The sequence below is a fragment of the Oncorhynchus mykiss genome, chromosome 3 (assembly GCF_057628025.1).
Source record: "Oncorhynchus mykiss isolate SJ-2025 chromosome 3, ASM5762802v1, whole genome shotgun sequence".
Taxonomy (NCBI): domain Eukaryota; kingdom Metazoa; phylum Chordata; class Actinopteri; order Salmoniformes; family Salmonidae; genus Oncorhynchus; species Oncorhynchus mykiss.
This window is the reverse complement of record NC_143024.1, coordinates 87,780,164-87,793,829: the sequence shown is the minus strand read 5'-3', so window position 1 is coordinate 87,793,829 and position 13,666 is coordinate 87,780,164. Positions and strand designations below refer to the sequence as shown.

At 41.2% G+C, this 13,666-nt stretch overlaps 1 protein-coding gene across 2 annotated transcripts in view; it reads right to left on the bottom strand.

The window, feature by feature from the left end:
- The window catches only part of LOC110504803 (anion exchange protein 3), a 105,407-nt gene that overhangs the window by 54,952 nt on the left and 36,789 nt on the right, over nt 1-13,666 (bottom strand). For both annotated transcript variants that reach the window (XM_036975226.2, XM_090230417.1), the window contains exons 3-6: nt 10,168-10,342; nt 4,991-5,244; nt 4,232-4,431; nt 2,236-2,420 (exon numbers count right to left, since the gene is read on the bottom strand). In XM_036975226.2, coding sequence (XP_036831121.2) covers nt 2,236-2,420; nt 4,232-4,431; nt 4,991-5,244; nt 10,168-10,342 — 814 coding nt within the window. The remainder of the gene's footprint in view (nt 1-2,235; nt 2,421-4,231; nt 4,432-4,990; nt 5,245-10,167; nt 10,343-13,666) is intronic.

The following is a 13,666-nucleotide window of genomic DNA, read 5'->3' as shown; positions in this document are numbered from 1 at the left end:
GTATCACATATCCACCCTATCAAATCCCAGTATCACATATCCACCCTATCAAATCCCAATGTACACATATCCACCCTATCAAATCCCAATGTACACATATCCACCCTATCAAATCCCAGTATCACATATCCACCCTATCAAATCCCAATGTACACATATCCACCCTATCAAATCCCAGTATTCACATACCCACCCTATCAAATCCCAATGTACACATATCCACCCTATCAAATCCCAGTATCACATATCCACCCTATCAAATCCCAATGTACACATATCCACCCTATCAAATCCCAGTGTACACATATCCACCCTATCAAATCCCAGTATCACATATCCACCCTATCAAATCCCAGTATTCACATATCCACCCTATCAAATCCCAATGTACACATACCCACCCTATCAAATCCCAGTATCACATATCCACCCTATCAAATCCCAGTGTACACATATCCACCCTATCAAATCCCAGTATTCACATATCCACCCTATCAAATCCCAGTATCACATATCCACCCTATCAAATCCCAGTATCACATATCCACCCTATCAAATCCCAGTATTCACATATCCACCCTATCAAATCCCAGTGTACACATATCCACCCTATCAAATCCCAGTATTCACATATCCACCCTATCAAATCCCAGTATTCACATATCCACCCTATCAAATCCCAGTATTCACATATCCACCCTATCAAATTCCAGTGTACACATATCCACCCTATCAAATCCCAGTATTCACATATTCACCCTATCAAATCACAGTATTCACATATCCACCCTATCAAATCACAGTATGCACATATCCACCCTATCAAATCACAGTATGCACATATCCACCCTATCAAATCACAGTATGCACATATCCACCCTATCAAATCACAGTATGCACATATCCACCCTATCAAATCACAGTAGTCACATACCCACCCTATCAAATCACAGTATATCAAATCAAATGTATTTATATAGCCCTTCGTACATCAGCTGATATCTCAAAGTGCTGTACAGACACCCAGCCTAAAACCCCAAACAACAAGCAATGCAGGTGTTAAAGCACGTTGGCTAGGAAAAACTCACTAGAAAGGCCAAAACCTAGGAAGAAACCTAGAGAGGAACGAGGCTATGAGGGGTGGCTAGTCCTCTTCTGGCTGTGCTGGGTGGAGATTATAGTATACACATATCCACCCTATCAAATCCCAGTGTACACATATCCACCCTATCAAATCCCAGTATTCACATACCCACCCTATCAAATCCCAGTATTCACATACCCACCCTATCAAATCCCAGTATTCACATATCCACCCTATCAAATCCCAGTATTCACATATCCACCCTATCAAATCCCACTATTCACATATCCACCCTATCAAATCCCACTATTCACATATCCACCCTATCAAATCACAGTATTCACATATCCACCCTATCAAATCACAGTATTCACATATCCACCCTATCAAATCACAGTATATCCTAGCACTAAAACATAGCAACACCATGTATTACACTCTCACATAAGGACATATACATCGGGACAGATATGTCCTATATTGTTACGTCAATAGAGGGTGCCCTAAACTAGCAGATTTTCCCTCCACTTGTTACGTTCACGAATATGAACTATGGTAATACAGTACAGTATCATTAAACATATTGCCACACTGGCATTATTGCAGTACATCAATCTTGGGGTGTAAGTGATTTATATTTTATATTTTATCCCAGTACTCAGACCTGCTTCAAACTGTCACCCTCAAACTGTCCCACAGCAGAACAGCTGGGAAGGCAACTGGAGCATTGCATCCAATTGGTCTGTCCATCAAGAGGCACCAAATGAGGAACCCGAAAGTTTGGTTAAAATATATTTACTAAGTCTCAAGGTATGCATTTTTTATTTAAACCTGCAACCAACGTTACTTAGTATTAAATTACACTACCTTTACCCTCTACTTTCATTAGAAATGGTATGCCCTTGTTCAGGAAAAAGGGGCTACACCAGGCAGGGGTGGTCAACCCTCCTCCAGCAGCTGGGTATGCAGGCTTTTGCTCCAGCCCTACATAAATACACCCGATTCAACTAAAGTCCCGATAAGCAGCTGATTAGTAGAATCAGGTGTGGTAGATTAGGGCCGCAGGAGGGTTGCTCAACAGCAGGAGGGTGGGCTAGAGGGGTTGATTTGGGAACGGTCCGTTCTCTCTGGTGTGTATGTGTGTGTCTTACTCTTCATGTCGTCCAGGTCGGAGCTAGCCAACATCTGAGCCTCAGCCTCGTCGGTGGGCACCTTCCGGTACACGGCTGTTTCCACGGCTGTCATGCTGCCGATACAGACGCGCTCCCGCATGTCGTAACTGGTCCGCGGTGCAGGGTGGAGAGGATTCCTCCTGAACCAGCCACGGGTGTTCATGCTAGGGGGGCCCGCAGAGGTGGGGCACCAGGGGAGGGGAACACAGGGGGGAATCACGGAGAGTGCAGAGGGAATACTTGAGTACGTGTGAAAACCCATCATAGAGATCATATTGTATTTGATTCTTTAAACGTTTACTTTTGAAGTATGTCAGGTAACTAACTATCTGTTATCTATTGTGTCAACTATCAACTACCAGTTTCATCTCAATCTCTTCATTCAAAGACTCAATCATGGACACGCTTCCTGACAGTTGTGGCTGCTTTGTGTGATGTATTGTTGTCTCTACCTTCTTGCCCTTTGCGCTGTTGTCTTTGCCCAATAATGTTTGTACCCTGTTTTGTGCTGCTACCATGTTGTGTTGCTACCATGCTGTGTTGTCATGTGTTGCTGCCTTGCTATGTTGTTGTCTTAGGTCTCTCTTTATGTAGTGTTGTGGTGTCTCTCTTGTCATGATGTGTGTTTTGTCCTATATTTATATTTTATTTATTTTTCTTTTTAATCCCAGCCCCCGTCCCCGCAGGAGGCCTTTTGCCAGGCATTCATTGTAAATAAGAATTTGTTCTTTACTGACTTGCCTACTTTAATAAAGGTTAAATAAAATAAATAAATACAAATCATGAAGGACCATCAGCCATAAACCAGTTCAGAATTAGATTTTTTTTGTCCCAAAGTGTTAGAACTCCAGAATCTACTAAATCCTTCTTTAAAATTAACATGGTATCAAACGTCAACCCAGTCTATACGAACAAACATCTTGACTGGCACACACAAACACAGTATGAATAATCTTGGAGGGGTCAGATTGTTGGGTGTAGTGTGGTCCATCATGCAAAAGAGGGCACCAGAACACAGCACAGCACTGCAACACTGGCTTCCTCACCCAGTGAATCGTTGGCTGCTTTAACTCAGGCAACAATATCCTAACCTTACATGACATTGTGACTACGTTCCTTTTTTGCTGCTGCAATAATAATAAATCAGTGAGATTAACCGCCCTGCAGAGAGGGAAACAAGTACCCTGGTTGTATTCATTAGGCTACAAGCGGAAGAAAACAAAATGAAACAGGGAGGGACTACCTGGAGTTGTCCAATAAGAAATGTACATTTTCTGTTTCCGTTGCAAGATATTTTTCTATGTTGAGCCCTAATGAATATGACCCTCGACTCCATAGTCTCTGCCGTCCCATGATGAATGCATATATTATTCAATCCATTACCAAATACCAAATATACTCATAGCTCTGTGTTGATGAGTCAGATAGGTTTTCTCATAAAGATCCTATCTAGGACACGAGACATGATGGTGACAGGCAAAATGTTTGCTTTTAAGCCATATAAATGTTTTGATTGTTTTTAGATGTTCACTTAAAAACAGATAAATCTACCAGAAGAATCGGGAGAAATGAGCCCTGAATTTTTGAAGTTTTTAAATGAAGAGCATTGTAGAAAGAGCTGGGCTCCTTGTTTGATGAGCCCTTTAAATATCTTCAAATATTGAGTACCGACCTATAAAATAAATATTGTATGCACTGTCCTATTTTTAGTGCACTCTAGTTCTGTGTTTTCTTAGTTCACAATTCATGAAGCATATCATCCTTCTAGTTACATCCCAGTTTCACCTTGTGTCTTACGGCGAGCTTTGCTAACAAAATAAGTGATGGTTGCTGGTTGCTGCATATTGAAGTGATCCATACAATTGGCTGATTTGAAAAAACATTGTTTCACCACACAGCCAAGTTCCTGTGCCTAATCTCCTGCTAGCTACCGTGACATCGCTTTATGCATCCAAACATCTGATTCTGGGCACACCTGTTGGTGGGCTCTTCATCACCCTCCTCATCCTCTGGTTGCTCCCGAATGTCCTGTTGCGCCTCTTCCAACTCCCCCTCCACCACCTCTGCCGTGGCCAGTGTGGCCTTCTCCGGCGGCGGATGTTGTTGTTCGCTCTCCATGTGGAAGGAAGTTAGTGGGACGGTCGGCTCCAAATTCTCCTCACTCCCCAGGCTAAACTAAGAGGAGAGGGAGTTGGTTACATTGGTCTTAGCATCTCTCCCATAGAGTGGCGCACAATTGGCCCAGCGTTGTCCGGGATAGGGTTTGGCCGGGCTAGCCGTCATTGTACTTGCTCTTAACTGACTTGCCTACTTAAATGAAGGTTAAATAAAAAATAGATGTACAGTGTTTTCAACAATGTGCAAATAGTTGTAGTATGAATAGTATGGGAAGATAAGCAAACTCTCTCTCTGGCACCTGTTAGACTAGTACTAACAGATCTTCATCTTTCTTGGGTCAGCTACTGCCTGCTCTTTGTAAAACGTCTCAAATTACACAGGAGACCAGAATTCTCTGCCGCCTTCACACAAAACATGTCATGTGTGACAGACATTTCTCTCTGGAGTGCCTTTGAAATGAATACACTGAATGAATATATAACAAATGAATAAACTAAACTTCTACTTGCAACATTCCAAACATTGTATTGGACTCTATAAATAATAAATGATCAATAACAAAAAGAGGTATTCCGAAAGCTGTCAGACATGATCACACATTTCTCTGTTATGTTACCTGCTGTTGGTCGTCGGGCTGCTCGGTGGGCGTGGCTGCCAGGTCCCTCCCCTCTGTCTCAGACTCCTCCTCCTCGTCTACCTCATGGATGGTGGGTGTGACCTCAGAGGGCGCCATGGAGGTCTTTTTGTTCTTGCGCTTCTTCTTGCGCCGGCGTTTGCGGTCCATGCTGAGCACCCGCTTGCGTAGGCGCTGGGGTGGGGGTAGATGGGTGGACAGCGGGTGGTGGGTGTGGTGAAAGGTGTGCCGGTGATCTGTGAAAAGAATGGTAGGCGTTTAAGTGAAAATACCGTCCTCGCCTGCCGGCATAATGAATGCAAGACTTGTCATAAGCAGTTACAACCCTTCTATAACGTTTTTGAACTATCTGACGGTAAAAGAAAACTCATACAGATCCTGACAAAATACTAGACATTTTAAAGCAATTGAATTGTTGATGAACAGACAGAAATGCCCCTGATATTACAAAGGCTATTATGCTTATAACAACTTATGAAGAATTATACTGGCAGGCTTAAGTTAAAGGCCCAGTGTCAGTCAAAAACGTGATTTCCCTGTATTTTATATACAATGAACAAAAATATAAATGCAACATGTAAAGTGTAGGTTTTATGAGCTGAAATAAAAGATCCCAAGATTTTACATACCTCACAAAAAAACATATTTCTCTAACATTTTGAGCACAAATTTGTTTACATTAGTGAGCATTTCTCCTTTGCCAAGATAATCCATCCACCTGACAGGTGTGTCAAAAACGCCCCCAACGTCATTTTAACCTCTCTAGCATTCAGAATTTTGGATGAAAAGCATGCCCAAATTAAACGGCCTACTACTCGGGCCCAGAAGATATGATATGCATATAACTGGTATATTTGGATAGGAAACACTCTAAAGTTTCCAAAACTGTTAAAATTGTGTCTGTGAGTATAACAGAACTGATTGGGCAGGCAGAAACCTGAGAAGAAATCCATCCAGGAAGGATTTATTTTTGTTTGTTGTAGTTTTCTATTCAATGCCATTACAGTATCCATTGACTTAGGACTCAATTGGCAGTTCCTATGCCTTTCACTAGATGTCAACAGTCTTTAGAAATTGTTTCAGGCTTGTATTCTTATAAATGAGGGAGTAAGACCAGTCTGAATGAGTGGACCCTACCGTGTCGCAGAGCTTTTTCATGCGCAATCCCGAGAGAGTGCATTTCTTGTTTACCTTTTATATTGACAACGTTATTGTCCGGTTGAAATATTATAGATAATTTAGGCTAAAAACAACCTGAGGATTGAATATAACTTGTTATGGCTGCAATCCCAATACCGGGATCGATATGACAACTACCAGTGAAAATAGAGGGCGCCAAATTCAAACCACAGAAATCTCATAATTACAATTCCTAAAACATACATGTGTCTTATATCATTTTAAAGCTATTTCGTTGTTAATCCCACCAAAGTGTCCAATTTCAAATAGGCTTTTCAGCGAAAGCACTACAAACGATTATGTTAGGTCTCCACCAAACCACAATAAGCACAGCCATTTTCCAGCAAAATATAGCATTCACAAAAAGCATAAAGACAAAATGAATCACTAACCTTGAATTATCTTCATCAGGTGACACTCATAGGACTTCATGTTACACAACACATGCATGTTTTGTTTGATAAATTTCATATTTACATAAAAAAATCTGAGTTTACATTGGCGCGTTAGATTCACTAGTTCCAAAAACATCAAGTGATTTTGCATAGCCACATCGATTCAACAGAAATACTCATCATAAATGTAGATGATAATACAAGTTATACACATAGAATTATAGATATACCTCTCCTTAATGCAACCGCTGTGTCAGATTTCAAAAAAGGTTTACGGAAAAAGCAACCCATGCAATAATCTGAGACGGCACTCAGAACAGTAGCAAAATTAGCCTCCATGTTGGATACATGATAAATGTTTCCTTACCTTGTTGTTTGAAAATGTCCGTTATTTATGTCCAATTAGCTACTTTGGTTAGCGCGTTTGGTAAACAATTCCAAAGTCACAAAGCGCGTGACGAAATGTCCAAAAGTTCCGTAACAGTCAGTAGAAACATGTCAAACGATGTACTGAATCAATCTTTAGAATGTTTTTTACATATATCTTGCATAACGTTCCAACCGGAGAATTAGAATGACTTCAGATGAGCGATGGAACGCAAATCCTTCCCCTGTGAACGCGCCTGGTGAAAGCATGGTCCACTCATGGCTGTGGTGACTATTTCCTGTGTCAATCGACCCCCCTTCACATTAGAGTCATCAGACAAAGTTCTATTGACTGTTGACATCTAGTGGAAGGCATAGGAAGTGAAAACTCATCCATATCTCGCTGTAATTTCAATTAAACCTTGGTTGAAAATCTGCCACCTGCAGAAAAAAACAGGAAGTGGAATTTCTCAGGTTTTTGCCTGCTATATGAGTTCTGTTTTACGCACAGACATAATTCAAACAGTTTTAGAAACGTCAGAATGTTTTATATCCAATGTTCTGGGCTAGGTATGTTTTGGGCTAGGTATGCTTTCGCCGAAAAGCATTTTATAAATATGACACTGTGGTTGGTTTAACAAGAAGTTAATCTTTAAACCTATGTAAAATATGTTTTGTTTTCTGAATTTTTATAATATAGCATTTCTGTATTTGAATTTGGCGCTCTGCAATCTCACTGGATGTTGGCCAGATGGGACGCTAGCGTCCCATATACACTAGAGAGGTTAAAGAATTTGGCAGTACATCCAACCGGCCTCAGAACCGCAGATCATATGTATGGCGTCGTGTTGGCAAGCGGCTTGCTGATGTCAACGATGTGAACAGAGTGCCCCATGGTGGCAGTCGGGTTATGTTATAGGCAGGCATAAGCTACGGACAATGAACACAATTGTATTTTATCAATGGCAATTTGAATGCACATAGATGCCATGACGAGATCCTGAGGCCCGTTGTCATGACATTCATCTGCCGCCATCACAGATTCATGTTACCATTGATTACTTTACATGTCCAAGGAATGTATGTGTTGGAGTCAGTGGAGTGTGGATAATAACTAGGTCTATGGAAAGTTACTGAGTGAGAAAGGGGGAGGTAGAAAGTTTACATTCTGTTAAAAAATGTTACCGTTAAATCTCATGGATCCTATGGAGGTCTGGTTTCAGTCACTGATAAGGTAGGACAGTCGTGGATTTGGGAGGAGCAAGGAATTCGGCCGAGGTCAGATGAAGTGAGAAGGAACAGCCCTATCCCACACACATATATTTCCACACCCATGAAGGTTCTAGCAGGAGGCAGGGCCATGACTACACCAGGACCTAGCTAATTTATTTAAATTGACTGATTTCCTTATAAAATCTTTGAAATTGTTGCATGTTGTGTTTATAATTTTTGCTCAGTGTATATTTCCACACTATGAGGTTGGATTCATATTATGAAATTGTGAAAATTATGATAATGCCCTTTTAGTGTAAGAGCTGTTTGAAAAGACCGCCTGAAATTTCAGCCTGTTTTGCTGGGATGGAGTTTTGTCCTCAGTAGGCAGTACATTAGTTAATAAACCAATAAGAAAGAGAATTCCAAACCTCTCTGCCGATAACAGTTAGTTTCCTGTTTCCCCCTTCCCACTCAGAACACTACCAGACAGTCCTAGTAAAATTATTGCTCTTTGTTAAGAAGCTATGTCTTTCTTTTTGACCATTTTAATTGAAAACAATCAAAGTAAGGTACTTACATGCTACCCAGAAATGGTTTGATATGGAGATAAAAACTTCCTTTAAGTGATACCAAAATATAATTTAAGCCAAAACACATTCCTGTTGGCAAAAATTGATATTCCAAAAACTATGGAGAACACCCCCAAAAAACTGGGTAAGCAGTAGTGTTGCACGAAACTTTGGTACTTTGTCGATTTTAAAAAATCATAAAACGGTACTAGAATTTTTGTTATGTTCAAATGTTGTCTCACGTGATCAAGAGGATTAAGTCTGTCTCAGAGCGATGAATGAGGTAGTGGAGCTCTTTGCTCTTCATAGGTTAAATGGATTGCAGTCTGGGCTGCATTAGCTCTCCGGGCTGCATTAGCTCTCCACTCATTCTGCACAGAAGTTAACACACTTAAATAATGCAACACAGCATGTGGAACCTGTTAATTGCTGTTCTCAAAACAATGTTCCTACAGGCTAGAACACTTTACAATGCAAGAAGATACCGGTAGCTTCTAGCTTTATAGGCAAACTTTCCTTGCTAGCTAACAGCTGAATTTCCTACAGCTGAATTCACTTTTTCATCTCCCTTGCCTATCATCTGGTTTCCACTAGATTCCATAGCCACAAAGTCAGATTCCACAGCCACTTTCTGCCTAGAAAATGAAGTCATTACTTTCTTAAAGAGACAGCGCACACATTTATAAAAGAAGCGATTGCTTCTTCTATGCAAATGTTGTTTATCACTTCAATAAAATAATATGTTCTAATAGCAGTTGGCGATAAAATAAGTCCTACATTAAAGGGAACATTTGTCATCTGTTGCCCCATGCTATCAGCTAAAACATGCTGAATAACTCAATGCACACACACTCATATTGAATGATATGCATGCACAAACTCCTATTGAATGATATGCATGCACAAACTCCTATTGAATGATATGCATGCACACACTCCTATTGAATAATATGCATTAACCTGTATTGTGAATAGACCTAGTCTACATCTTGATTTACTCAGTTTATCAATAGAGATTTACCATTCAAATAAACAATTACCATTATGTTATGTAGTTAGATGGGTGAAAACCAAGTCAAATTGATTGGATGATTGTACAGTTGATCAAATTAATGCATACATGGCTGTCTCAACTACAAACAAGTACATAAAATGTTCAGATTAAATTATATTGAACTCACAAGATGCCCAACAATTGAACAGAGTAGGAGCCGAGGTTATCTGTCTGGAGCAAGTGGCATTCTTTCACTAATTAGGCTTTTTTTGTGGTATCGTTTAGGTAATGGTAATGGTCTCAAGTATTGTGATAGTATACCTGGTATCGGTACTGAAATAACAATTCTAGTATCTTGACAACACTAGTAAGCAGACATTCATGGAATGTTTACTTTGTGTTCTACAAAAGCAGAGAAGATAAAGAAGACTAAAGACTTACACTCAAAATCCTTCTCGTTGTAGTTGGGGCCCATTTTTTCTCCGCCGCTGATCGCGGAGTCAGTGATGATGTTCCCGAACCTCTCCACTGATAATGCATTCTCCCAGTCCTCGTCCTTCTCCTGCTCCTCTGTGGAAAAGTCCTCATCCTCCTCCTCCTCTTCTTTCACATTAATCTGTACAGAGAGAGAGAGAGAGAGAGAGTTCTTTCCACAGGGCAGGGGGTGAGACAGGGATGCAGCTTAAGCACCACCCTCTTCAACATATATATCAATGAATTGGCGAGGGCACTAGAACTGTCTGCAGCACCCGGCCTCACACTACTATAATCTGAAGTCAAATGTCTACTGAGTCTAAGGAGGGCCTACAGCAGCACCTAGATCTTCTGCACAGATTCAGTCAGACCTGGGCCCTGACAGTAAATCTCAGTAAATAATGGTGTTCAAAAAAGGTCCAGTTGCCAGGACCACGAAAACAAATTCCATCTTGACGCCATTGCCCTAGAGCACACAAACTATACATACCTCAGCCTAAACATCAGCACCACAGGTAAATTCCACAAAGCTGTGGAAGTTATGACATTAAAAGGAAAATAAAATTTGACATACCAATTAGGATCTGGCTAAAAATACTTGAATCAGTTATAGAACCCATTGCACTTTATGGTTGTGAGGTCTGGGGTCCACTCACCAACCAAGAGTTCACAAAATGGGACAAACACCAAATTGAGACTCTGCATGTAGAATTCGGCAAAAATATCCTCTGTGTGGAATGTAAAACACCAAATAATTCATGCAGAGCAGAATTAGGCCAATACCTGCTATATATCAAAATCCAGAAAAGAGCCATTAACTTCTACAACCTCCTAAAAGTAAACGATTCCCAAACCTTCCATAACAAAGCCATCACCTACAGATATATTAACCTGAAGAAGAGTCCCCTAAGCAACCTGGTCCTGGGGCTCTGCTCACAAACACAAACAGACCCCACAGAGCCCCAGGACAGAAACACAATTAGCCCCAACCAAATCACGAGAAAACAAAAAGATAATTACTTGACACATAGGAAAGAATTAACAAAAAAACTGAGCAAACTAGAATGCTATTTGGCCCTAAACAGAGAGTACACAGTGACAGAATACTTGACCACGGTGACTGACTCAAACTTAAGGAAAGCTTTGACTATGTACAGACTCAGTGAGCATAGCCTTGCTATTGAGGAAGGCCACCTTGGCAATGTAAACATATGTTTCCCATGCCAATAAAGCCCCTTATATTGAAATTGAGAGAAAGAGAGCGAGAGAGAGAGAGACAGATATGTACAATTACCAAGCCCTGCAATGCCAAGAGCTGAGCAAAGAAAAGAGTCCCCTCATCCAGCTGGTCCTGGGGCGGAGTTCACAAACCTGTTCTACTAACACACTGAAGCCTCAAGAGCAGAACATCCAATCAATCAGGATAAACCAAATTACAACACAGTCAAAACTATATTGCTTATTGTGGAAAAACAAGCACAAACACAAAGCAAAATGCAGTGCTATCTGGCCCTAAATCGACAGTACACTGTGGCTAAATATTTGACAATGGTTACTGATCAAAACCTTCACAAAGTACAGGCTCAGTGAGCACAGCCTTGCCATTGAGCAGGGTAGACACAGGAAAACCTGGCTCCCTGTAGAGGAAAGGCTGTGCAACCACTGCGCAACAGCAGAACCTGAGACAGAGCTGCATTTCCTGACAAAATGTCAAAAATATAAAACAAATTTGAAACCCTTATTCACCTGTCTGATGAGAGTAGGCTACCTGTCCTGTTGGGGGAGGACGCAGAGAGCTGTGGGTTGGCAGCGCACTACATTGCTGCCTGCCATAAGTTGAGGGACAGTGTCTGACAGAACAATCAACCAGCACATGTACTCTACTGTATGCTTATTGTTATTGTTGAATGTATGGTTATTTTATCACTTGGTTATTGTTGTTACTGTTGTACCGTTGACAATTTTGATTATCATTTTTATATTGTAAATATCCAAAATAAGCTTTGGCAATATGTACATTGTTACTTCATGCCAATAAAGCAAATTGAATTGAAGTTAATTGAATTGAGAGAGCGCGCAAGACAGAGAGAGAGAGAGAGAGAGAGAGAGAGAGAGAGAGAGAGAGAGAGAGAGAGAGAGCGCAAGACAGAGCGAGAAAGACAGAGAGAGAAAGAGAGCAAGACAGAGCGAGAGAGAGACAGCGCAAGAGACAGAGGGAGAGATGAGAGTGAGCGAGACAGAGCGAGAGCGCAAGACAGAGAGAGAGAGAGCAAGACAGAGACAGAGAGAGAGAGCAAGACAGAGCGAGCGAGACAGAGAGAGAGAGAGAGCAAGAGAGAGAGAGCAAGACAGATCGAGCGAGACAGAGAGAGAGAGAGAGCAAGAGAGAGAGAAAGAGAGAGAGAAAGAGAGCAAGACAGAGCGAGAGAGAGACAGCGCAAGAGACAGAGGGAGAGATGAGAGTGAGCGAGACAGAGCGAGAGCGCAAGACAGAGAGAGAGAGAGAGATGAGAGTGAGCGAGACAGAGCGAGAGCGCAAGACAGAGAGAGAGAGAGAGAGAGAGAGAGAGAGCAAGACAGAGAGAAAGTGGGAACTGTGTAATTACATGTTGTCAATGTCACAGATTCAGCTCTTACAAGCGCTTCATAATCAAGCTACTTATATCAAGTTGCTAGGTATCTAATTATTCCAATGTATTACAATATTTACCAAAATAAACTAACTTTCAGCGTGTCAGCAAGTTGTCACAGTGCAGACCATTCACCGGGGTTCGAAACGGGTCAGTTACAGTTACAATTTTATTATATTTTTATTTCACCTTTATTTAACCAGGTAGGCTAGTTGAGAACACCTTTATTTAACCAGGTAGGCCAGTTGAGAACACCTTTATTTAACCAGGTAGGCCAGTTGAGATCACTTTTATTTAACCAGGGAGGCTAGTTGAGAACACCTTTATTGAACCAGGTAGGCCAGTTGAGAACACCTTTATTTAACCAGGTAGGCCAGTTGAGAACACCTTTATTTAACCAGGTAGGCTAGTTGAGAACACCTTTATTTAACCAGGTAGGCCAGTTGAGATCACCTTTATTTAACCAGGTAGGCCAGTTGAGATCACCTTTATTTAACCAGGTAGGCCAGTTGAGAACACCTTTATTTAACCAGGTAGGCCAGTTGAGATCACCTTTATTTAACCAGGTAGGCCAGTTGAGAACACCTTTATTTAACCAGGTAGGCTAGTTGAGAACACCTTTATTTAACCAGGTAGGCCAGTTGAGATCACCTTTATTTAACCAGGTAGGCCAGTTGAGAACAAGTTCTCATTTACAACTGCGACCTGGCCAAGAAAGCAAAGCAGTGCGACAAAAACAACACTGAGTTACACATGGAATAAACAAACATACCGCCGATAACACAAGTTGCATCAGTTTGGGAAACCTTGTGCTAGTTAGTACTATGTATACACAA